Source organism: Cheilinus undulatus, linkage group 9 (assembly GCF_018320785.1).
Source record: "Cheilinus undulatus linkage group 9, ASM1832078v1, whole genome shotgun sequence".
Lineage (NCBI taxonomy): Eukaryota > Metazoa > Chordata > Actinopteri > Labriformes > Labridae > Cheilinus > Cheilinus undulatus.
The window spans coordinates 21,187,181-21,214,063 of NC_054873.1; the positions used below are offsets into that span (position 1 = coordinate 21,187,181).

Genomic DNA, 26,883 nt, shown 5'->3' on the forward strand with positions numbered 1-26,883 from the left:
ACATTTCTGGTTTTACTTATTAAAAAAATCAACCTTATTCATAAAGTCTGGCAGTCACATTTATGAAATAACCACATTACTAACATTACAGACTGAGCAATAATTCATCAATAAAAGAGCCAGAGGTCTAATGTGGTATTAAATTATGAACGGCCCTGTTTTAGAAGTAGTTATGCAAAATGTGTCTCACTTTAGCTTCATTAGCTTTAGCAAAACAAATGCTACTCTAGCGCAGTAGTTATTACAAGCCAATGTAGCTTAAAGTGAGCTTTAGCAACATGAGCTCTAGCAACGCAAGCTTAAGCAAACATAGCTTGAGCTAATGTAGCTTCAATTCACCTTCATCAGAACGGACGTGATGTAACTTGCCAGTACAATGTATTTCTGGTTTTACTTTTTTTTTTTAATTCAACTTTATTCATAAACAAAGTCTGGCATTTACATTCATGAAATAACCACATCGCTAACATTACAGACTAAACAACATTTAATCAATGAAACAGAAAAAAAGTGAGAAATTAAGTTTAGACCCTTTTAGCAGAAGCTGGATGAAAGGTTTGCTGTAACTTTGTTAGTTTTAGCAAAATGTAAGCTAGCAACGTTTGCTTTAACGGTGTGAGCTTTAGTAATGTGAGCTTAGCAAACATAGCTAAAGCTAACGTAGCTTTAACCCTGATTAGCCCTGTTGTTGACAGTCTTCTTTTCTTTTGTAGGACTTAAGGAGGCATCAGCACCAAAAAGTTTGTCCTGAAGCTTTAAAACTAGAACAATACAGAGACTTTATGTTGGCAACAGGACTTCAGGTTTAATCATGGCATGAAAACAAGTATTATTTTAAGTTTAATAGCGTCATATCAAAGTTTAAAACTTTGTTATTGTGTCAACTTTTCACAGTGCTGCCTAAAAGTAAAGGGACAGTTATAGATGAGTATTAAACATTTATTTGATCAGATAATATCTAAATATTATAATTTACACTTTACAGAAAAAGCAGCTCTTCTATTGAAAAAGTCTCCTTTGAGGACTTGGGTAGTCTGACTCTCCCTGGTAAAGGTCTTCCTCAGAGGTGGCACAGAGGCTCCACGCAGACATAATTCATGTTCACATTTCCCTTTTCCCTCCTGACTCAGAGGAATGCGCTGCTGTTTCCCCTTTAATGACACATTCAGCATACTTAGGAGGGATATTCAGAAACCACAATGAACTTTCCAGTTGTTTGGTGAACTGGAGGGTCACAAAAAAACACACACTCTCACACAAACTGAGCTGTTAAGAGCCAACATGTAAGTACTCTGTCTTCAGGCGGCTCAGTCTGCTGCCGTGGCTACGGATGATGAGAGACAGCAGCTCGTGCTTGTCCTTCAGCCCGGTGGAGATGTCCGTGGTCCCCCTCAGCGTGTTCCTAATGTCGCTCACTTGTTTCATCACGTATCCGTTCAGCTGCTGCTCCTCTCTCAGCTCTGTCTCCTGACTCTGTTTAAACTTCACCTCCAGCTCCAGCAGGGACTTGTCCACGCTGGAGAAAGCCTCGCTGATCTGAGAGATTTCCCTCTGGAGAAACCTTCCGTAGCTGTCCTCTCCGTCCAGGTCGTGCGCCACGGTCCGGCCGATGCCCTCCAGCAGACGCGCAGCGTCCTCCGCCTGCAGCTTGGAGATGATGAAGTCATCCCGCACCACGGAATCCCGCTCCTCTGAGGCCCCGCATGGATACACATCCGAGAATTTAAACAGCATCTGGCACTCCTCCGGGTCCACGTTCTCCTCGTAGTCGCCGTCCGGGACGAAGAAGTGATGAAAGGTGCCGTTGGAGATCTCCGGTTGGAGGGGCCCATCGTAGACCGCCGTGCAGAGCGGCACACAGGAGATTAAGATGAGCAGCAGAGGAACCGGCTCCATCATGTGCCTCCTCTCTCTCTCGTTGACGAGCTGAATGTGGACTGGCAGCCGGATCAGGCGCACAATTTTCATCCTGGATCAAGTTACACAGTCCCCCGTCACCTAAAAGGCACAGACCGCCTGTGTGAGTCAGGGGGGGCCCTGGCGGCCCCTGGGTACTCCAACCACAATGTGTCAGTGAAGAGTCACGTGGCCTCTTTCCAACAAAACTTAAAACGTTGCACATTTTATTTCCCTCTATCCAAAACATAAAAGGGGAAATCGCAACATTTGAAGCATGATTCACTCCTAATATTCAATCAGTCTTAGCCTGATCATAAATCCACTAATGAGTGACTTCTATTAACAGTCCTTAGACCAAGATCTCTTGATTTTAAAAGCATTTATTTTGGACATAATTTAGGGTAAAAAATAAAAATGTACCTTGATTTTTATTGGAAAAAAAATCTCGCATTTTTAAACCTTGGTCGAAAAAGGCTACACCAACTAACCATCTCTGTCTTGTTTACGCCATCAAGTAGGGCTTTAACATGTCAGGTTACATGACATTTTTGATTCTATTAACCAAACTGACCAAATAAAGCCATTTTTTATAACTTCTAACTTCCAACAATATATCCATAATGAGTTGAAACAAAAAATAAGACTACAGACCTATATTGCCTTTAAAACTTAATTTTTCTTCTGTTTGTTGTATAACTTAAGACATGGTCTACCATTTTTACAAGGTGGAAGTAAAAATTATTGGTTTCAACATGTTGGTTTCCCAATGGTGAGGACATAGATATCAAACACAATGTTGCCTCTTAGGGATATTTTTAAGGTGCAACTCGACAATTTATGTTCAGATAATTGGTTTTGATTGTTGGCATTTAAAATCTATATATTTAAAGCTCCTGTGAAGTAAATCCAAACGTTGTGTCTTAACACACCAGATATGTTGGAATAGGCTAAGGTTGCTGTAAACATGTGAAAACACTGAGATCTAGGCTATGTGTGGTTCAATTTTTTATTTAGACTATTAGAAAATTGTTCACCTCTTCCCTAGCTTGGTTGTATTTGGGCAGGGCAAAAATCTGAGCCCATGAAATCACCAGTCTTTATAGGGAATGTGAGGTAAATTTCTGGAATCTTTCAGCCACAGTGGCGTACGGGGCATTAAAAGGATCATAATAGAGAGATTTGTGCCAGAAAACAGTAAATTTAATTCCTGACTTCTGTCTCTCTGCTCTGGCAGAGAACCAGGCAGCTGCGCTCTGATCAGAAGCATTTTTCACAGTTGATGATTATATTTCTTGTCAGTGGGTGTGGCTTCAGCTCATTCAACAGACACGCCCTCACCAGCAGATATCATTGCCTTATTTTCATGATTTTGAAGCCTAGTTTTATGAACTTAGAGATGTTTTTCGTGACTGAAATTTGGCCTGGGGGTTCAGAACACAGTGGACTGTCATACAACAAACCTAAAATACTGTTTTTTAAATCACCTTACAGGGACTTTAAGATGGTGTAAGAATAGTGCATATAACTGCCTACTTAGCAAAAAACAGTCCAGGGAAGAGTATGGACCTTCATAAGTTTGGGTTAAGCCCTTGATGTCTGACACAGTTGGCTCCACCCCGGTTCACATTAGATGTATATTTCGAAAATAATTTCCATTATAAAAATGTGTAGCCTATTTGAATGTAAATGGGAAGAAAGTGAATGTAAAGAAATATCAAAATGGATTTCAGGTATCCAAAAAAGTCATTTGGGAGGACACCTGTAGTCAAAGCTCCTCATAGAAGTCCCCAGATGTCTTCATATTAACAAAAGAAATCTTAATAGGGAGGGGCTTCATATAGGTCCAATTTACTAAGACCATGTTTTAAACCCTGTCTACAGGGGGCGACAAAATCCTCAAAAACTAGTTTCTCTCAGGAGCTTTAAACAATCCAAATAACTGCAGGAATCTCATTTTTATTGATCACCAGTAAAGTAGTCTAGTTCAGCTGCTTCTGTGATGACTTCAGTCAGGTCATCACATTAGTGCACAGAACGAGAGCCTCCAGCCGGACTAACATCCCCTCTCTCCTAGGTAATCACATCAACACAAACTAGAAACATATGGCATGATGTAAACACAGAGCTGGAAACCAACCAGCCATTCATGTTCCATCCTAAATAGCAGGGGGGGAAGAGAGGGGGCATGTTGCAACACAAAATTATAAAGGTGCTCCAAAGAAATGGAAACTTTAGTTTAACCAAAAGATTTCTGTCTCAGGGCTTCCTTTATGAGGTCTAATGTTTTTCTTACCATTTACATTCTGTAGTTAAAGCCTCCAGCAGACTCCACACAGCAGCAGGAGGATAAAAGCTGGATTTATGTTGTCAATACCCAGGAAACAGAAGGAAAACAGATTAGCAGGAAGCAATCACTAAAGAGAGCATGCAGGCAGATAAAAGTCAAAAACTGTGCTGTGATCAAACACTCGAACAACTAAGAGGCAGATATAAGAAACAAAGCAGAAACACTATAGCCTGGAGGAAGAAAGGAAACAAAGGCTTATGGGTAATATAGATATAAAATGATTGTAAATGAGGGGACAGAGATATGTGTAGAGATAAAAAGGAAACTGACATTTTGAGAGCAGATATTTTGATTTTATGGCAAACAGAAGGTATAAGTCATTCAAGGATTCAAGGACGCTTTCTTGTCATTCAACTACATGTTCAGACGCTCAACATTTTTTGCCCATATACCTTGGCAACACTCAGGAACCAAGGTAAAATGAGGCAAAGTAAAGACAGAGTGCAGGTGTTTGCTTGCAGTTTTTGGCAATCAGAAATAAGAAATCACCTAATATTTGGTTCCTACATGTGTTTTTATTGGTGTATACAGGAATCAGTTTGATATGATTTTAACACAACTCACACCAAAGTGTAAAATTCAGGTGGCCTCTGTGAGGTCTACCATTGCTGGACAGAGGAAGTACAGGGGAAGACTAAAAAGGAGGGCTGGGGTTTTTGTGATAATGTGATTTGTAATTTGCAGGTATCTTAAAAGTAAACATGCTCAATGACCATGCCATTTTATCACATAAACTGAATTAAAGAGAAGAGTTCAGAAGTTACGCTGGCATTAATGTAAGCATAAAAACGGTGCAGCGGAAGCTTCATGGAATTGTTTCCATGGCTGAGCAGCTGCATGCAAGCCTCACATCAACAAATCCAATGCCAAGTTATGGATGGAGTGATGTAAAACACACCAACACTGGACTGTGGAGCGATGGAAATGTGCTCTGTGAAGTGATGAATCACGCTTCTCTGTTCAGCAGTCAGATGGGTGTGTCTGGGTTTGGAGGATGCTGGGAGATCAAAATAGAATAAATATGGTGGCAAAAAGTCTATGTTGTATTGAAGCCCAAATGAAGATACAGCAGGTACATCTGTATATTTCATTTCACTCCATTTTGCTGTAATCAGAAGTAATTTTTTATTGTTTTTCTCATCTTGACTTATTTATCTCATTATTTTGGCATAAATAAGCTAATTTTCTTATGAAAATGTGTTAGTTTCCTGAGATCTCTAGGAAACAACCAAAATGTACTGCAAAATTTCTAATTGAATAAACTGAAGTGGTTTAAAATGATTGGGTGTTTCAGTTGGGATATCTGATTCAGGAAGTGGTGGTGACTCCTGAGGCCAGACCAGTTAAGATCCACTGTTCAAGATCACCAGAAAGTTATCAGTTTACATGACAAAACCAGATTTTTTTTTATCACAAAATCAAGAGAAAATGTTGAGGAAAAGGAATTTACTTAAATGTATGGATACTGTGCTCACAGCTGCCAAATGCACCAACACCAAAGGGAAATATTTTGCTCTGTCTCAGCTAAATTGCTTCACAAATTTTCACTTTAAAAACACCAGCTGTGTCTGTTTGCCGTGGGATGCTGCGCTGGCAGATTTCTCTTTCTTTTTAAAAGGTTTTTTTTCCCTTAAATACAGCTGCTGTTGTGGATCAGAGTTCAAATGAGAGCTGCCAGATAGCAGTAAAAGGAGAAACTAGCCAATAGGAAACCATAACATTAACTAAAAACTGTATAATGCTCTACAGAAATGAGGGTTTGCCATAGCAATCAGCTGTTCCCACATAAAACATCTTTTTTAACGATCTTATAATAAAAAATGATGAATACTAGATGCAGCTTTTAATGCTTTTGTTACATCTCTGCACAGATTTTCAGTTGAGTATGTTTAACCTGAATTTGATCTCTGACTTCCATCTCTTGCACTCCATGTGACCCACTTCTCACTTAGTGTTTCATTTATTTTTAAACTCTGAGTCATGGCCTAACAGTAGGGCACACTGAATCACTCCTGCACCTCCGTTCTGCATTCAAAACATTTAAAGTGAAGTTTTGTGTTGCAAGAGTCTAGCTTTTAGGGAAACAAAGCGTTGTTTGTTGAAAATACTGTTGAATGAAGCAAAGACAACTTCAGGCCTCTCCGCATGCAAGCTTCCTCTTTTTCTTGTTAACCAAGTCACCTGAATAAATAGAGCGTCTCTCAGCATAAACACTTACAGAGTAAACTGACCTGCTGGCCAAAGCAGAGCGCCTCTCTGTTGGCTGCAGCTGCCTGAAAGCAGATGTAGCAACAGATGTAACAACAAATACAAGTCAGTGGAGATGAGAGGGATGTGCACCTTCTTGATCCTCTTCTGTATAAGGCCTTGTAGTTTGGTGTGAGTATAGTGTTGGCCAAAGCCTTTCAGATGGAGGTGAGATCTGATGTGAAGGAGAGGATGGTTTAGAGGCCTGCAGGCTGTGAGGAGTCTGCAAGGACCGGCAGCTGATTAACAGCCTCACAGTGAATCTTAATGGCCTCATGCTCAATGTCAAAAACATGAATTATTCACACCTGATGAGGCGTAATGTTAATTTATGTAGCCCTTCATTAAAACAAGGCTTAAGGGAAAGTTCTACTTCTACCTCTGACCATTCAATGTTTAAATAAATCCCTGGACTCAGTATTATCCTCTTTTTGTTTTCTTTTGAATAATGAACAATACTGAATATTTTCAATTTATATCAAATTAAGTGACTTTAGCAATTTATCATTCTCATCTGGTTGTGAAATGATATTTTGCTCTGATAAAGTTATAAATTAATATTCATCTCAGGAGATGAGTATTAAATCATTACATTTCATAACAATACAATAAGATACAGTGCTATAAAGAGTGTAACAAAAAGCAATGCAACTCAATCTGATATGAAACAATACAATAACACAACATGAAAAAAGGATTAATACAATATGATATGACATGATTCAATACGAGAGCCAATAATAGAGCCAAACGTCAATGATACGACAGGATAAAATAAGATAAGATATGATGAGATGACAAGATGAGATACGATACAACACGATACGAGACGATTTGATACAATGTGATACGGTAAGGTAAGATACAATAAGATAAGATATGATATGATATGATAAGATAAGATAAGATACAATACAATATGATACGTTAAGACAGTGCTTCTCAAAGTGTGGGGCGCGCCCCACTGGTGGGGAATGGAGGTGACATGTGACATGACAGGTGGGGAGCAACACACGGAAGGAAATATTCAATTTAATGCGCCTTTCTTTCTTGACAATAAAGATCATTCACTCAAAACAAAATACCCACACACAAGAGCCTACAAGTAGCTGAAATTAAAAGAACAGTAAATGATTAAACAGCATTAGATAGGCAACTGGGAGAAAAATCTAACCTGGAACTAAAGTGCAAAACTAATGATTGACGTCGGCATGTTAATTGCAGCGGAACAAAACAAACTTTCACACAACAAGGTAGCAGGCTACTCTGAGCAATATGGATAGATTTGTCACACAGACCACCAAGGTTGGCGAGCCAGCGGCATCACACTCACACAAGGCAGATGGGCCAAGTCAACCAAAAAAACAACCAAAAAGAAAATATGATGAGAGTTATCTAGGTTTTGGATTCATGGTAGCAGTAGTGGTGGCAGAGGAGAGACCCGTGCATGTTCTGTGTCTGAAACCGCTTAGCAGCAGACAGCATGAGGCCCAACAAAACTGAGGAGACACCTGGAGACAACACACCCCAGTCACGTCACCAAGCCACTGGATTTCTTTAAAAGAAAGCTCACTGAGCAGCAGGAACAACGCATGGTAAAGGCTACATCAGTTACCTGTCAGGCACAAATGGCCTCCTACATTACTTGGTGTTAGTTCAATTAATTTGAAAATGCATAATTTGTCAGGATTTTTGTTGGGGGGATTGAGCCAGGTGGGGCTTGAAAATTCCCCCTTGTTCAAAGTGGGGAATGACCAAAAAAGTTTGAGAAGCACTGTGTTAAGATGAGATTCAATGCTATTCAATAAGGTAAGATACAATACGATAAGATAAGATATGATACCATACAATAAGATGCGATAAGATATGATACGGTAAGATACAATACAATAAGATACGATTCGATAAGATGCGATAAGATACAATATTATACGATATGCTACAATAAAATAAGATGATATGCGATAAGTTATGATATGATACGATGAAATAAGATACGATAAAATATGTTACAATATGATACGATAAGATAAGATGGAATAAGATTTGATACGATAAGATATAATAAGATGCTATAAGATGTGATATGATACAATACAATACGATACGATTAGATATTATAAGATTAGATAGATACAATACGATAAGATACATTATGATACATTATGATAAGATAGGATACGATAAGATACTACAAATTACAATTAGATATGATATGATACGATATGATAAGATACAATAAGATAAGATAAGATAGGTTATGATACGATACAATCCGATACGATAAGACACAATAAGATAAGATAAAATGTAATATGATATGATACCCCGTGTAGGATTGTTCCTTCTTCAAATCATGTCTTGAAATGGAAACTAATATTTTAAACTTTAAAGAAATCCAAAATTGTGGTACGGTACAGTAAGATATGACATGATATGATACTATCGATGCAATATGATACGATACGAGCTGGAAAAAATACACAACTATTGTACTCAAGTTACTCTGGTTAAAAGGTACTTAAGTAAAAGTAAGCATACTAGTCTATTGATCTAATAAAGTAAAAGTTAAAAGTATGTAATTTAAAGTTTACTTGAGGTGCTGAGTAGCTACTGAGGAGTTGTACACTAAAATATGATCAAGGCAAAAAATCTCCAGCCAGATTGTTCAGGCAAAGCCATGCCTCTAAAATAAAGTAAAATACACAGCAAAAATTGACAGTGTTGATTTAACTCATATAGAGCTAAATTTAACACTTTTAAAGTGTCTATATTGAACCATATTACATATTATTAGACCACACTTTAAAGACAGAGCTGCGGTAACTCTTGAACATCTATCGCAAGGTGGGTTTCCTCTGGCAAGAACAAAACAGAGTCAACCTTATAGCAAGACAATGCATACTGATGAAGACTGCGCTATCCATCCTTTAGGGACACCAAAAGTCAAAGGCAGGAACTCTAACTCAGTGGATAACTTCACTCATAGTGTAAATGTGTCTCACATCAAAAAGCTAAATACGATACAATATGACACCATAGAATATGGCATGTAGGAGTTATTTTCTACTGAATAATGTCTGGAATTTAGAGATTCTTTTTGATTACTTTTAAGTGATTGAACATCCTAATGTTGTATGATACATTATAATGTGATACAGTGTGATACAATACCCCATGTAGTTTTGTTTTTGTCTTTCTCATGCCTAAAAAAATGAGGACTCATATTTTCTTTTGAAGTGATCCAAAAATCCTATGCTATAAGATACATTATGATGTGATACGATATGAATTGAAATGAAAAGATACTGGGTGACATGACATGATGTGACATTATGCAGTATGATTTGAGTTACAACATAAAACAAAATGATATGAGGAGATTCAATAAGACGGGATATGATACAAAGCATTTCAAGGTGATTATGTAACGCCAGGATATGGAATAAGAAGGAAATGCTGAAAAAGGTTACATTTGAAGTGAAATATTTATTTAAGAAATAGACATTCAATCTTGTGCTGCAATGATTATTTAGCTTAATGGCTAGATTAGAGCATATATAGTTTTTTGAATTTTAACTTAAACTCTTTGACATTGGCAGACAGATTAGTAGACATAAAGATGTTACCTGAGCTTCTTTTTTATTTTATATTTATTTCCTAAATGAAAGTTTTTTTGCGGACCACATTCCCACTGTGGCTTGTGACTCAGATCATGTCATACTATTCCTGTTTGTTTCTGATGTGCACGTCGAGATTTGACTGTTGTTTTTATATTATTGTTTCTGGGTAGAAAAGCGACTATAAAGACCATAGAGACGAGGAATCCAGAGAGAGATCAGAACACATTCCATGTTTATAAAAACAGATCTGGTAACCCTTGAGCTATTGTCAGATTGGGATTATCATTAACATTTAGCCACTTCCTGTGACATGTGTACATGTGATTTTGTGTTATCTCTCACCTACAGTTGTACTATAATCTCTGTCAGAGTATTCTTTCGCCCTCTCCCTTCCCACACATATAACGCACAGCTGAATGATGACACTTAGATTCGCCCACACACTCACCTCACACACACTCATTGTATTAAAAGCAATGAGGTCACATGCACACACCCTCTGCTGAGTGGGAGAATGGAAAATGGATCCTGTGAAAATGAACCTGCTGAATGTTACAAATGTAGATTTATGAGTGCAAATAAGAGTGGATTTTTATTACTATGCATCCATAATATTAATGGAATAATGTTAAGGGACTATAAACTCAACACTGATATCAAACTGAATGACAACATTTTGGACTAGTGACATTAGATTTATTCCCTGTGATGTCTACATGCTATTGTATTTTTATAACACTGTTGTCTAAATGTAGAGAATGAAATAGGGTGGTTATACTCATATTAGGTTGGTCCAGGTTAATTATAGAACAGCACCAAGAGAAAAGTCAAGCTGGAGCACAGACTCAAAGGTTATTTATATAGAGGTATTTAAGGCTGTTTATATCAGTTTATTTTTGTGCATTTTTCTGCAGTACTTCCTGCACCTGGACTAACAAAAATCCATGTGAACAATGAGCCTGCTTAAACTATTTACTGATAAATCTCCACACTAGAGCGCAAACATAAACAAGCAGCACATGTTAGCCAAGACGACCAAACAAATAAAGTAAATCACATCTTCACATGTGAGAACAAGATGGTGAAATTACTTCTTGTGTTTACTTTGAAGCAGTTTGCATTTCAGGGGCCCTGCTGGTATGAACAAGTGAACAACAGAAAGCTAAAAAAGTAAATCCACAATACAGATGTTGCTGCAATATTGTGAAACATCATTATATATTATTCATTGCATTGTAGGAAAAAAGAGTTATACCCTTGATGTATGCTCTATTGAATGAAGCTGACCTTGCTCAGTCATGTCCCTGTGCTGTGAGCAGGTGTTAATCTTGAGCCACTGTTCAGCTGTTGCTACCTTCATCCATTCCCCTCTGAACAGTAATTCTACTGAGACTGACTCACCCACCACTGCTGTTCATGTTTCATGTATGAATCTCACCCCTCTTTTTTGATCCTGTTAGGTGTTTTTTTTCAGCATGTCTGTTCAGCTGTTATGTCCCCAAACTGCTGTGTGAAGTGTGACTTCAACAGTGGTGCTGTGATGGATGCCACTGGTTTGTGAAATTTCATCCCTGCTGGATATTCCACAGTCAACTGTAAGGGATATTAGAAAGTGGAAGCGTTTAGGAACAGCAGCCATGATGCTGACACCATGTAAAATCACAGTGAGGTCAACGACTGCAAAGAAGCTGGACTGCGGAGCAGTGGAAACGTCTGAGGAGTGGCGAACCATGCTTCTCTGTTAGGCAGTCAGATGGATGAGTCTGGGTTTGGCGGATGCCGGGAAAACTTTACCTGCCTGACTGCATTGTGCCAAATGTGAATTTTGTTGGAAGAAGGGTGATAATATGGAGCTATTTTTCAGGGTTTGGGTTCAGCCCCTCATCTCCAGTGAAGGCCAATCTTCATGCTTCAGCATACCAAGACAAAATAAGGACTATAAAGACATGGTTTGATGAGTTTAGTGTGGAGGAACTTGACAGGCATGCACAGAGATCTGATCTCAACCCCATACCTTTGGGATGAACTAAATGTTTTTGTCCATCTAGACATGGGATAAAAACGAGGCCCAGTGACATTGACATTTACCTCCAAAATCGAGAAACCCCATCCCTCAATCAGAGTGGACATTTGTGCATTTTTTTGTTAAAATCCCTAAAAGTGTTGTTAAGATATTGCATTCACAAGCAAGGGATTACAGGGAGAGCATAGAATTTAATTCAATTAAACAACACTTGACCAAAAGTCTCCAACTGGACCTGCAGATTGACATCCAAATGCTAACATCAGTTTGCTATCATGCAATCAATAAATGATAATTTGATGAAATCAGCAAAATGTTTAAAACCTTTTTTTATGTTTAATGAATATTTTTGAAGGCTTAAGGTTTATTCATACACTTCCTTTGAAATTCACGTGGATTTGGATGGCTCTTTCTGTCAGGATGCTGCTTCCAGATACGACCAAATGATGCAATACCACCACTGACCATGGGGGCAGTGTTTAGCAATGTAGACAACAGATCAAGTCAGAGCAGCACATCAAGGAGTAGTATATTCAAATATAGTACAACTTTAGTCAAATTTTGAGAAGAAACATGTCTAAAGATTATTTGAATTATTATTTCATACATGTATAATAAAACACGTTGCTCACCTGGGCACAGAGAGACAACTAAGAACACTGCTGGGCAGAGGACAAATGGAGTAGCAACAAAGGAGTTGTAGAGGCAGGGGCATAGCTAGGGATTAATGTCCCCCTGAAAGAATATTACACAGGGCCCCCCTTAATCAGCTAGACAAGTAACAAATGCTGCATCATCCGCATCCTGCATTTTAATGTATTTTTGAACCATAATCTCCCCATTTATGAGCAATAATTTTATCATCATTAAATTAAATTTACTTGCATTATTTTGCAGTACTAGACTACACCATTTGGATATCTTTAAGGGTGGGGCAGGGGCCCTCCAAGTATTTCAATTTGTTTTCTTTCATATAAATTTCAGTCTATTGGCCAATTAATTTGATTGCTATTGATTCAATGACACTAGTTACTCTGAAAAAAATACATAAAAACACACTTTTCATTGTACACCGCTTTCCACATTATTAAGCAAATGACATTTTTCTCTTATTTTACTAAATGTTAATGCAAATGACAGAGAATTTTTCAGATCATCAGCCATTAGAGCATAATTCAAATGTTTTTGATCAAACTTCATAATGATAACCATTTTTTTTTTTTTTTTAATTAAAACCTCAAAATGCACTGTACCACATGTTCCACATTATTAAGCAGGCCACAAGTTTCAAGCAATACAGGAAAGAAAAAGGATCTCCCTGCTGCCAAAAAGTGTCAAATAGTGTAATTCCTTGGACAAGGAATCAAAACATTAGATATTTCATTAAAAAATTAATCGTGATCATTGTACTGTGAAGGAATTTGTGGCTGATTCAGAGCACAGACGGGTTTGTGCAGATAAAGGCATGATGAGGAAGGTTTCTGACAGACAAATCCATCAGATTAAGAGAGCAGATGCTAAAATGTCATTGAAATGAAATAGCTTTTGATTTCAGTAAATATGACCTCCTAATGCTGCAAATTTAATTTCAAAATGGGCAGATCGGCATGATATGGGCACCATGAAAATCTTCCTGTATCAGCTGTAAATATTGTTTGTAAAAACAAAAACGTTGCTGGACTTTTAGACTAAACCATCAGACCTCTATTGGCTGAAGTTATTTTCTTTGTTCATCAACACTCTTACCTCTTAAGTTTAAGAGGTAAAAATATCAATTTGTTCATCCTCAAACTCTAAATTGTGTTTTAAAGACTTTAATTTGAGGTTTGAACTACATCTAAATATCAGTATTGATATTGGTTTCAGCTTGAATCATTTTGAAAGTATCGGCATATCAGAGATATGGGCAAAAGCGAATATTGTGCAACCCTACAACTTCTTTACTTAAAGTGAGCATGATTGGCCCTTAACATCAGCACTACAAAAATTATAGAGCCAAGGAAAATAATAGTGATTTTTTTCATTTGATGACTTATAATTTTAATGAGATGGTGGCAGCGGTTATCCATTTCATTTATCCTGAGAAATGTCAAAACTCACAGTGTTGTAAATAATACATTTATTAAAGGTTTTCACTTACCTGGAAAGGGCCACCACCACTGTTACTTGTGGTATAATGAAATGAATGGGGACAAACATGATGTGAAGTTTAATACAAAACTTTTTCACTTGCAGTAGGAAAAAGAAATATATTTGATGCAACTAAAATGTATCAACCTTTTAAATTGTCACTATCAGTCACTTCAAGTAAATGCAGTCATAATATAACTCTGATACTTCTAACAATTTAAATGGATGAGCAATACAAACATTTAGCCCCACAAAGTTGTTATGGACAGATGAATTAGCAGTAGTAACCAAACTGTGAACATTTTATGTCTGCGCTGAAGTGTACTTGATTATGGAGCTTAATTCGGTTTCTCTTCAGCCGGCCTCTCGTGGCCACTCAAGAAACAGATTTTTTGGCACCATCTGTGCCTTCTTAGTTTTTAGCCAAAAACTTTGCTGCTTGGTTTTCTGTTTTTGAGAGACTCTGAGAGGCAGAAATACATAGTGTGCATTTCAATGAAGTCTGCAAATATTTCTTAACGTATTTCTAATGTGTGAAAAAGATCTTCTGCATCCTTTTGGCAGATCCTATCCAACACGGATGATAGATCCGTCTTTCTCAGTAATGATGAAAACAGTTAACCAGCTCACTGAGTGCCTGTATGATTTGTGGATGTCAGCGATGCGACTCCTTCGTCCCCTGCTGGTCGACCTTGGCTCGCTGTCATGTTTACACCACAGAGCTGTTGGATTTATAGGTGCAGTTTGAGTGGCCCCAATGATTACCTTCCTAACCTGTGCAGTAAATCTGAGCTGGATGAAAAACATCAGTCACCTGGAGGCGCTCGCAGAGACCATGAACTCATGTCTGCTGCCTGTGAGAAAGGGAAAGTGGATAGAATAACTCTTATTTGAGACTGTGGTTAGAAGTACATCTGAAACTCTGCTGAAAATGGAAAACACATCTTTTTCATTATTGAAAGACTTACAGGTTTGACTTTTTGGTTTGTGACCTTTGAATAAAGAGATAGCTGAAGAGTTAGAATGATCAAATATGACTGTGGTTCCAACCTTTTTTCTTTTGAAGTCTTCCTTTGAAATCTTTTGACTAAATTTGAACAAAATACAACTAGGCCTTTTAGTGAACAACTCAGAAGTGTTTCTAGGATCCCAATCTGGGAATCTTTGCAGTATGGCCCAATTAAGTCAGCACTTCTCTGCACCTTTGGGACCAGGGTGGAGTGGCACTGATACATGCAGGGGTGGCTTAGTGTTGACACATATGAATTAGTACAATTAATTTACTGTTCATTCTCTCTACCAATCATATGTACTTTATCAATTAGCATATTTTTTCTTCCAATATTTCATACTCTATTGTTTTTTTTTTCTTTAAAAATAAATAAATCAGAGTAGTAATGTCTACATTTGTTTAATGTGCCCCTTTAAAAAGCACAGAAAACTACTTAAAGCTTGTTGCAACCACAAGCTGCACAAAACTAAATCTCCCTTCAAGTAAAGCCAAAATGTAGAGAGCTCCCCCTGCTGACTGGCTGCAGCATAACTCCCAAACCCCGCCTCCTCCATGTTAACTAATGGGACATGAATCTATCAAACTTTAAAAATAAAATAATTTCATTTTCTCAAATCAGTTTTCTGTTAAGATAGTTTGCCAATTTATACCCAAGTATTGATTTTTCAAACAGGTCTTTGGTGTAAAAAAAAAGGGGGTGTATGCGGTTCTACAGCGGGATAAGGGAATAAGGGCAAGAGAAAATATTAGAAAAAGTAACCCAAAAAGCAGAGAATTTTCTATAATGTTGACTTTTACCTCCACTTTCCTCATACAACAGCAGACAGAACAACAGAATCGCCCTCTCTCTCCTGTAAATCCTCACTATATAAACAATACGACTCATCCTACAGCACAAGCAAAAGGTCAGCAGGAAGTGAGTGGGTCACAGAGCTAATACTGCGCCACCAATGACAGAAGGTCATGGTGAATATGTGAAGTGAATCTTATATATCCCTAAACTTTTCTTATTTTCTCCTCAAAGATCATATTATTTCTACAAATCCTAAAATTTATCTATAACTAATGAACGGCTATCACCCGTTTATGTGCCACACAACAAAAGAAATAACAATCTTGGTTTGATTAAAATCTAAATAATGCTGACATATGAAAGTAACACCCCTTTCATTTGGTTTGTTTCAACTCATCACCAAAACCGTTTCACTGACTTTTCTGAGTCAAATGTCCCCTTTTGAATTAAGATTTCTTCCTAAATTATAATCCCCCTTCCCTGTCACAAAACATGCTTTAATGATAAATTATTTCCCACATTAGATGTGATTATTCAGTTTTAAATGACTGCATGATCTGTTCCAGTATTGATTGTACAAGAGAGAAATCTTTGCTGTTTAATCAGTGAGTTAAATGTGCGCTAAGGTGAGCAGCTCTACCAGCCAGACCCCTCTATGCATGTTTCAGCACCAAATGACATCATCAGCGTAAAATGACAGCTACTGTCTTGGGCCTCTCCAACCCCGGGTTGGGGCACATTGGGCCTCGTAATGAATCCTTAGTGCCCTACATGCCTGAAAGTTATACACATGATGGCATAAGGAATCAGTGGTTTCAACACAGCCCAAAATTATCAACATAAATCCTTACTAAGACAGTAAGACAAGGCAAACAGCCAATCATTTTTAGGCACTAGGGTGGCCAATTGATTTCACTGGTGGCCAAGACCACCCTTATTCTTAGAAGACAATTAGTTCTTTGATTGAAGTAGAACACTTTCAAAGCAGGATTTCAGTTCAATGAGCCCAAGGATGATTTATGTTTTATTCCAGTACCACTGAATGGTAACTTTTCCTATGCTGTGATTTCACATTTTTGATATTGATTTATTTGGTCTTCAATGAAAAGTTTCTTTTTGTTCTTTGTAGACTTCTTCAACAACCATCAAATAAGATGGCAGCACCAGAAGACAGCTCTGCATAAATCAGTTCCTGTACTGTTACAGAGTCCAAAAGCGGTCAGAATGTGAAACCACAGCTTTTAATGCCAGTGTGTAATGTCTGCTGGTCAGAGAGGTGAAAGGAAATATCTGAAGGGTAAGACCGACACAGGAAACAGTTAAGAGTATTAAACATTTGTCGTCAGAGCTCAAAGTAAACCAAACCTTTGCGTGTTTGGATTTCACAGTAAGGAATGAAAGCCAGCATTAGCCGACACATCAGGAGCGGAAAAGAAGTTAGAAGTGAAGACTGAGCAGAACTGGCGGCTAAAATCCTACAGTACTCATACAGTAACAGAATCTTTTTAAGAGTATGTTACATGAACTGTTGTTGGCAGGGAGATTTGTGGTTTTTGATAATAGCAGAGGAGAAAACGAAAACAATCTCTGCACACTGCTATGCTCCGGTTTGTTCCATAAGCAGATTTAGAGAATCTCAGATGGTCCTGAAGATAATATCAGCTCAGTCCAGATGCTCTTTCTCTGTCAAGATTAAAGAAAAATAAAGAGAGCAGATAAGATTTAAAAGATACAATCCATGATTTATTACAGAAAAAGAGTGATATCCAAATAATTTTATGTTACATTATTTTTATACATCTCAATATGTTTTTTACATGTAAACAGGAACAAAGTAAACAATGTTATTGATACACTTTCATGTCACGCCTGATACCCTCCTGTTGTACAGTTAAATCTGTGGTTACTGTGCTTCCACCTTAGCACAATCCTGTCAGGAGGCAAAGCATGGAACAGAAAGCTCAGTCCTCCTCTAGTCTGCCATGTTTCCAGAGATGTGCAAGGTCACGCCTTTATTACTTATTATGCAACTCCCACTTTGTGCTATTGCCAACCGTAGAAGGCATGAGACACACCTTTTCTACCACTGTGCAGTGTTTGGTTTGAAGGTGAACTGATGCTCTCTGAGAGGAGAGGACCGCAGGAAAAAGATTAACTTATCAAGAGATTATAGCCAGGCAGGTAAATCATACAAGGTCTTATAGGTATTCATTCATAAATATTAACCCTATACTGCCATCTTAAAAGCTTCAACTGTAGGAGGGGAGAATTTAATTCTGATTACCAGTTGGAGAAATCGTTTGCTGTATCGCTTTTTCTGTGAGATTTAGAACATCAGATTTATAAACCAAACAGTTTTCTCACATGCACAAAACTCTTAAAAATGTACTGAAGTTTTCAGGGTGAGTGAACTGAATATGACACCCTTATGTGAAGCAAGGTGTGCTTATGTGTTTCCCCATGATACTAGATTGCTAAACTTGCATTAAATTGTACTAAAAATCGAAACCCTTCAACTGTCCCTTTTGTTTAAATGAGATCAGCTGATTTCATAAGATGACAGCCGGCTGATTCACTCTATTCATGCTATTGGCTATTTGCACTAATGCTGTCATAATTAAACTGCTCTAGCCTGGCTACGCTTTGCTGCTCCCTCTGCAAGCTGCTTTTTGCAACCTTCCTCCACCTCAGCTCCTCCTTTATTCTGCTTCTGACTTGATTAATGCCATTCTGTTGTCACTGATGCCTGCTCTGCTCTGGGGTTTTAATGCTTCTCTCCCTGCCTCAGGCTTTCCTTGTAGGTACAAGGAAAGGCAGGACTGTGTGCTGTTCCTGCTTGATGCTTACAAAGGCTCATGGAAGGGCAGGCGGATCCCAGAGCAGCCACACCACCAAATATAAATAATAACAATATTTGCTGATTAATAACTGCTAACAAAGAAGAAATATTTATAATTGCAAATCATGTGTTTCTTGACAAATTGGTCCAAACTGAACTTCATTTCTGAGTTTTTCAAATGACAGTAATCAGTTTTTAATGAGAGCACCATAGATGCCTGTATTACAGATGTGGCCCATTACTGTTTATAATAGAAAGAGCAGTGAGAATGAGGAGTGGACTTGGAAATCACTGGTAGAATGCACAGAGCTTTTCAAATGCATCAGTCTACTTTTTAAAAGATCCTTTAGAGTCCAAGACAAAATTTCCCAAGGGGACAATAAAGTGTGGACTCCTGGAAAAATGCTTGCTTTAAGAATGCAGCAGAAAATTCTGTTAAATTCACTGTTTAGGAGCGGCTGGGGATGATGACATTCAAATCAAGTGAGCAGTAAGCAACAGGTGCATTAATTGTGCATGTAGGGAAGCTGCTTCATACTCTTTTCTGTTTGCCTGGCTACTGATTTGGCTGGGCCCCTCAAAGTCCTAGTAAATAAACCCTCTCATGATGCTGTTTAATTGTATCAGTGCATGCACGTTGGCTCAGGAACGTTGGCATTCGCCTCCTGTTTAGCATTTAAGTCCTGGGCCTGACTCCAATTAGCTTTGGAGTGGACAAAAATGTTCATACTATTCAAAAATATGGGTTTCCAGGCAACCATAAATATAACATGTATTTCTTGTTGCTTAATTGAAACCACAAAAATGGTAAATAATTGCTTAAATTAAGGATTTACTTTGCTAACCTCCATGACTCTAGGCCCCAGAAAGCTTCACCCTTTTGCCTTGCTTCTGGGCAGTCTTGTTCACCAGTATGCTCTCTCCCTACTGTGAATATACATATGTAGTGTTGACATTATGGCAGAAAAATGTAATTAAAGTGTCAGATTGTCATCCATTGTGGACTCCCTGTGCATCCTAAGGTCAAGTCTTGGTCTGAGACCCTCTGCCTTCCGCCAGAAAAGAAAATCTCATACGTGAGAGACTCAGAAAGATTTCAGAGGAAGGCTGTCCTGACCATTTCTATACATTTTCAGAAGTGCATGTGAGTAAACAGATTTAGTTCAAGTTCATGCTCTTTTTTAAAAACTCCCCTTCCAGTATAAAATCCAGCCACACCGTGAGACATATAATGTCTTATTAGGACCTTTTAAAACAACCATTGCAGAAAGAGGGAGGTGATATGTTTGAAGACGCCTTGAACAACCTTACAGAAGTTAGCTGTTAGGTCATGCATACTCAACAGTACAAATGTACCTGTACATTTAACATCTGCAACTCTTCAAAATAAATGTAGCACTCAAGGAGAACAACATGCATAGATTTTCAATGTTCACATAGCAGGGAAGAAATGCAGAAAACCTGGACTAGTTTCCATTTGAACAAGATTTAGGAGCAATTATCTTTCTCTTGAGGATGAAACAAACATTTTCTTTCACATGTAAAAGTACAACTTCTCACCCAGCCTTCTGCATCATGTGCGTTCTTAATAAACTAAGTGAGCCTTGATTTTGTCTTTAGTATATTTGCTGTGATAATGCAGGATCAAACATGCTTTATAATTGTGAGTGTGCATTATATTCATGCAAATGCACTGCAATGCAAAAATATATATCTAAAAAAGCGGGATTCCTTTGACTGCATCTTAGAAAATATGATAAAAAGTTGATCGTGTGCGAACATTCAGAGGACACCTGAGAAATGTGGACGTCACTTTGTCTATCTGAGGATGAAGACAGATGAGCTCACACAGTTAGCAATAAATAAAAAGTATAAAAACATTACAGACATCTTAAATGTATATACAAGGAAGAATACATTAAATAAATATGCATACTAACTGTCAAATGATACGCTTTTCTTTGCTGTGCAATGCATTCAGGGAAGCGAATTTCTTCTTTTAAGCTGACTGTGCATAATGTGGTTAAGTCTGAATCAACAATCACAGATCTAAAGCTTTCAGGCTAATCTTAAAGTTCTCAGAAAATCTAAAAGTCACTCATTAATATGATTTCTCTACACAAAAACCCTCTGTATCTTCATGAATGACAGGACATGATTATGATTCTGACTCACTGATGAATGTGTCGCTCATGCTGCCTGTTTTCCTGAGTTCTCTAATCCATGACTTCAGAAGTGACCACAACAGAAGGCGATGTCAAACCCAAACTAAATCTCTCATTTTCACATCAAAAAAGGTCAGAAGCAGCCGAAACCACATCTGATTGTTTGTTTAGCAGAAGGCTAGAACTAAAAAAGGGTTGGTGTAGATTCTGCAGTGAGGAACAGTGGACGGATGTTCTTTGCAAACTGAACATCCAAGCCACAGGTATGTCCCAGTGATCCAAGTTTCAACCACGCTTCAGGGCTTCCAACACCAAATGAAAAACAGGCTGCGAGCGCAGAAACGGAAGAGCAGATTTGTGGCTCCTGCATGCGGGCGTATACAGTGCATTGTTCATAATGAGAGTCACATTACGATATGCACCTCCGACAGAAGGTGCTGCAGTGGTGACTCCCGTCCAATTAAAATCCTTACAGAGTTTTTTCAGACCACAGAACAGGGAAGAAAAATTTCTTGCACTTGAAAAAAGCACGTGCAGCACAAACAGGCACACGTGATGTTGGTGACACAATTGTGGTGAGCACAACTGTAGGCACAATCAAATCGCACTAAGTTCACATTTCCTCAACTGAAGACAGCCGAGCTTAGCGGTAGCATAGACAGAGATTAACACACAACTCACACTGAGAACACACACACACTCACAAAAGTGAACCAGGCTTCAAGACAAGGACTTCTTTGTCTATTAAAAAGTACTCAACAAAATGACCATGCACTTTATATTTCAGAGAGAATTCTTTGTACCAAATAGATGTTAACATCTGTCACAATGAGCGCTGTCGCGTTTACTTTTATTTTTCTTTGCAGTTTACGAAAATGGCCGCAAAATTTTCATTAGCATGCTTCAAGGGTGATATACAGTCGCTTTGCAGGAAAAATGTATTTGGTAGCCACATCACCAAAATCACTTTTGCAACAAGAAACGTCACAGTAGCTCTGTCACGGGAACCAGCAGAGCGGAAGCAGCACGGCCATGCTGCAAGCTGCACCAAACTGCAGAGTCAAAGCGGAGTGCTAGCTGCCACAGAGAGTGAGAGAGAGAGAGATAGAGAGAGAGAGGGAGAGAGAGAGAGAGAGAGGGAGAAAGAGGGAGAAACTGCAGGATGGGTTGCCAAGAAGTGAACAGTGGTGATCTGCAGCCCTTGATCTGCATAGTAAACATTACAATTGCAAAAAGGTTTTTTCCCCCCTAGTGAAGCCATGACATAGCACAGAAACAAGGGCAACCAGCTGGATGAAGCCAGGTCAGGGATCGAGGCAGGGCGGGGTGAGAAACAAAAAGCTGCGCCAAAACCGGACATGAAACAGATGGCGAGGGAGTGTCCAGGTTAAGGGGCGGATCTGGTAACTGAAGAACAAGTCTTTGGTGTACAGAATCAGCCAAGTGAAGCCAGACTCTCAAAGCTAGACGACGTAAAGAAGCAGGCAGGGGAAGGTCGTGCCTGTGATTTGAGGGCTTTGCGGCTTGTTGTGGTGAGATGGGGGCGGGAGTTAGAAGCTAAGGCCACTCGTGATGATAACGCCGTCCATTTTTCTTCCTCTCTTTCTGCAGGTGCTCTAGTTCTGCCTCGTACATCATCTCCTGCATCAGGTACTTCTCCCTCCTCATGCGATCGCAGAGATCCTTGGGCATGTCCGGGATGAGGTATGCTATGAAGGACTTGATCCCGTACACCAGGTGCTGCAGGAAGCATAAAACATTTATGAGTTACACTCCATACAGAAGGCACACACTTAAGTTGCCCATATTGTGTTATTCAATATGCATGCAAAAGCTTCCACTGTGCATCACAATAAAAAGCTTTAGATGCTTTATAATGTTGTAAACAGCCCTGATGTTCTGTTTAGATATGTTGCCTCATTGAAAATGTGAAACAATGGAGGCTATTCACATCCCTTATCACATACTGTAACCAGAACAAAATACCTCTTTATTAAGTCATTACTCACTCCAAGAGCATGGGGAGCAAGTTTGATACTTTGTAATGATAGATTTCAGTGGAAGCACATGTTGATGAACAATTCTCCCCTATCAAATAATGTTTCTGGTAAATAATCGCTTAAACAACACCACTTACAGCATTTGCATAGTCACGAAGACCATAAGTTTTGAAATCCTCAAATAAAACATTTATTTTAAAATTTAAGAGGACAAATATCTCATCTCTTATCAGATGAATAGCTTCTGTCTAATAACTGTGCTGCAAAAAGCACCATGGTAGCACATCTCAATGTGTAGAAATATTCAAAACACAACAAAATTAAGAGGCCTCTATTGGAATGAGTATCACCTCTTTCTACTATTTACAGCTTTGCATTTGAATGAAAAGAAGATTTTTTGTTGTATTGTACACAAAAATCATTCCACCTTCCAAATTATTTTTTCTTGTTTCATAGATATTTTACAGCTCTCTTCACAGTTGCAAAAACTCCCGAGAATTTACAGAATTTTTCAGAAGGATCCTCACCACAGATTGTGAAATGGGTGGTAGATTAATAAAAAGGAGGGGTTGAATATCAGAGCCCTCCCCCATTACTGTTATTATTGGATGTCCCAAATCAGAGTTAGCCCACACATTCCACACCCTCCAGCAGGAGTAATGAAACATCATGCCCACTTGTGATCTTGAGAGTTTTGACATCTAAGTTATGTCAGGCAAATTAATGGGGCTGTCAGCATTGATGCATTAACCACAATACACTTAAAACCCATAATAAGTGCATTTATGTTTTTCAATCACATGCTTTATTGTCTCTTTCACACTTTGCTTAAGCCATTGCGACATCCCCTTTCAACCACTATGATGTAAAATAAGGATACCCATGTGTCTTAATGTCTGATTTCAGTTTCTAAAACTCACAGACAGCTCAGTGGACTAGTCAAAAAATAATCTGCACCTTGAGTGATCAGGCATTTCATTTTTACTGTTACCTTATTTTCTTTTTCATTCCATAAGTTCCTTTTTAAGTAGTTAAGTTCATTTCATAACATTTGATCTCTTTCAAAATAAAAGCATGCCTGCATCCAGACAGGAAGTCAGTTATGCTAAGTTAAGATAGTACAGAACTCCAGAACTGAATAAAAACAGTTTTAAATGCAAAATAGCAAAATTTAAAAAAATCTGAATTAAAGTATTAGTCCTCATTAGGTTTTAAAATCCTGAGATTTACATTTTTTTAAAAATGCAATCATTTGACAGCCCTAGTAATTAACCATTGCACTAAAGGAAATAAAGTACAAAATGTTTTGCCATTGTTTCAGTTTTTGGACTTGCATGTTTTATTTTAGAGTTATAAAGTTCCATATATTTCCTTGATTTATTGGTTTCATATATTTTTTGTAGAAACCAACAGAATCTGTCAGTTTAAACAGTTTAAAGCAGTGGTTCAACTGGTTGAGCATCAAGAGCCACGTACCTCCCAAAGAAGGATCATGACCCAAGTTTTTAAAATGTTCAAACACAAATAAATTTAATTTAAAAAAGTTTCCTTTTGACCCTAAATGGGGAAAAGCCCTTAAAGAGACAGGGCAAAACACATCTTTAAAATGCACTCCATTACAGGAGGTTGTGCATGTGTTTCTCTTGTTTTTTTCCCCCCACTTTTCCAGAGACAGCCTGGAAATTTAGTAATTTCTCACAGACGTTTCTTGTTATGTAGGGAACACAAGTTGTGTTGTCCAAAGGAAAGGAGATAAGTAAGTAAAAATCTTGAGAAAAATACTGAAATTTACAAGAATCATAAGAAAAATACATGCATGAATTTCCTGTTTATCCACTAAGGGATTCTGTACACAGACTTTAAGCCACATTTTTATTTCCCTGACACACTCATGACCCACAGGAAAGCACTTCAAGACCCACCAGCTGAGAACCACTGGTTTAAAGGACTTACAAGCAAATATTGCCATAATCCCAGTCAAAAATCTAATATGGAATGTCTCCTTTGCTCTTCTTCCTTGGATAATAGCTCACCAGTTTGCTTCTGAAGAACTAGGCTATTACACATCACATTAGTTTTGTTAGACAAACACTGTTTCAGTTTAGTTAACATGGTCCCTTAGTCTGTGTGGAAATGTTGACTCTGTCACTTTTCTAATTAATCTTAACCAGTAGTCTTTTTCCAAAGATAAAATGCCTACATAGAAATAGCATTTTATTTGAAGACTAGGATGAATGTTGTTTATAATAAATCAAAACTGTTCATTCCATCCAAACACAAATCTAAAACGTAGAACCAAAGAAAAACATGTTTTTACATCAGTGTCTTAATTTTTCCAGAGCCGTAGCATGTTTTGCCAGTTTTTATGAAGGTATTAAATAGAAATGTACAAGGCAGCATTGTACTGGGAAAATCTTGTCAGTATTTCAAGGAAAGAAGAAATATGTTGCTTTTTTAAGTCGGACCACCATGGAATTTGGGTTTTATTCTGTGGATTTAGTTAAATTCCTCAGCCTACTGTAGCAGCAGCAGTCACTGAAAGCATGAAAAGCGCTCAAAATTCTGCTTGTGAGGTTTTCATTTAACGAAGACAGCACATAAATTCATAAACAAGAAGTTCTGTAGTTTCACAGGCTTGAGGAGACATTAGAGGATTACGTTTGAGCAGACTGACTTGTTGGTGAATACACAGAAACAGAAAAGAGAAAGAGGGATTGTTGACAGACCTCAAAGACAATTATGAAGGCCAGCCTGGCGGCCAGGACGTGCCAGAACTGCAGGGTGAATTCGTATGGCACTGGGCTCCAGGGCGGTGCTCTGTAGTCTCTGTACCTGCAGTAAATAGGATAACTGCTGTTCTTCTGCTTGCTCATGTCAAACACTGACAGGCTGCTGTTCATGTAGCCTCGCAAACACCTGAGGTTGAAAAAGAAGAATAGAAACTTTAAAAAAGTCATCTGCCACATATAAATGAAGCTTACACATCAAAGTTAGATGCTTACTCATCCTCATGATGATATCCTTTGTCTACACACGGGCCATACTTGAAGGCATAAACAAATCGGGGGATGTAGTCTGAGGTGATGGCGATAACGAAGGCGTTGGTGATGACTGCAAGCACGCCAATTCCTTCGAGAATCCCATGCCAGATACCTGACAAACCAGATGATACGAGACGACATCAGAGGAATAATTATTCTAATAAACTTGTAAGAAACGTGTAACGGTGTGTGGAGTAAGTATAGTCCTATTCAAGATAAAGAGAGTGACAGGGATCAAGTCTGATGGTTTATACACTTGGATGCCTTAATCTACAATACTTACAAAGGTATGATACACCACATTTTAAATATTAGTATTGCAGATATGAACAAAATATGCAATCTAGCCAAGACAGAATGAAGTCAAACTCATTTTAAGTTTGTTGTTCTCAGCTCTGTGTTCACACTGGTGTAACAGCACTTGCTTCAGCTTGTTTAAGAGGCTTTAACATGTTGCTTCAGGTGTTTCTCATACAAACTCTTTCTTCTGGCACTGCTGAGGTGTTATGGAGGCTTTGATAGCAGCTTTCAGCTTTTCTGTGTTATTTTTGGGTCTGGTGTCTCCCATGTTCCTCTTGACAGTTCTCTGTGGGGTTCAGTTCATGTGTGTTTGCTGGCCAATCAAGCACAGGACTATCTCTTGGCTGTTTAACCAGCTTTTAGTACTTTTGGCATCATGGTTGACAAGTCCTGCTGGAAAATTAAATCAGCATCTCCATAGAGCTTGTCAGCTGAAGGAAGCATACAGTTCTCTGAATTTTCCT

The 26,883-nt window shown here is 38.3% G+C and overlaps 2 protein-coding genes across 3 annotated transcripts in view; both read right to left on the minus strand.

Moving 5' to 3' along the window:
* Nucleotides 1-404: 404 nt before the first annotated feature.
* On the minus strand, nt 405-1,958 carry fibina (fin bud initiation factor a). The gene has a single exon (XM_041796750.1). The coding sequence runs from the start codon at nt 1,897-1,899 to the stop codon at nt 1,270-1,272; it is 630 nt and encodes a 209-aa protein (XP_041652684.1). The 5' UTR covers nt 1,900-1,958; the 3' UTR covers nt 405-1,269.
* A 16,988-nt stretch (nt 1,959-18,946) lies between these two features.
* ano3 (anoctamin 3) overlaps nt 18,947-26,883 on the minus strand; it is a 67,900-nt gene continuing 59,963 nt past the window's right edge. For both annotated transcript variants that reach the window (XM_041796705.1, XM_041796704.1), the window contains exons 23-25: nt 26,081-26,231; nt 25,805-25,994; nt 18,947-22,818 (exon numbers count right to left, since the gene is read on the minus strand). In XM_041796705.1, the coding sequence (XP_041652639.1) occupies nt 22,636-22,818; nt 25,805-25,994; nt 26,081-26,231 (524 nt within the window). In that variant the 3' untranslated portion in view covers nt 18,947-22,635. The remainder of the gene's footprint in view (nt 22,819-25,804; nt 25,995-26,080; nt 26,232-26,883) is intronic.

Bases quoted from the DNA above. Each gene is read 5' to 3' on its own strand.
- fibina (XM_041796750.1), bottom strand. From the start codon at position 1,899: ATGATGGAGCCGGTTCCTCTGCTGCTCATCTTAATCTCCTGTGTGCCG.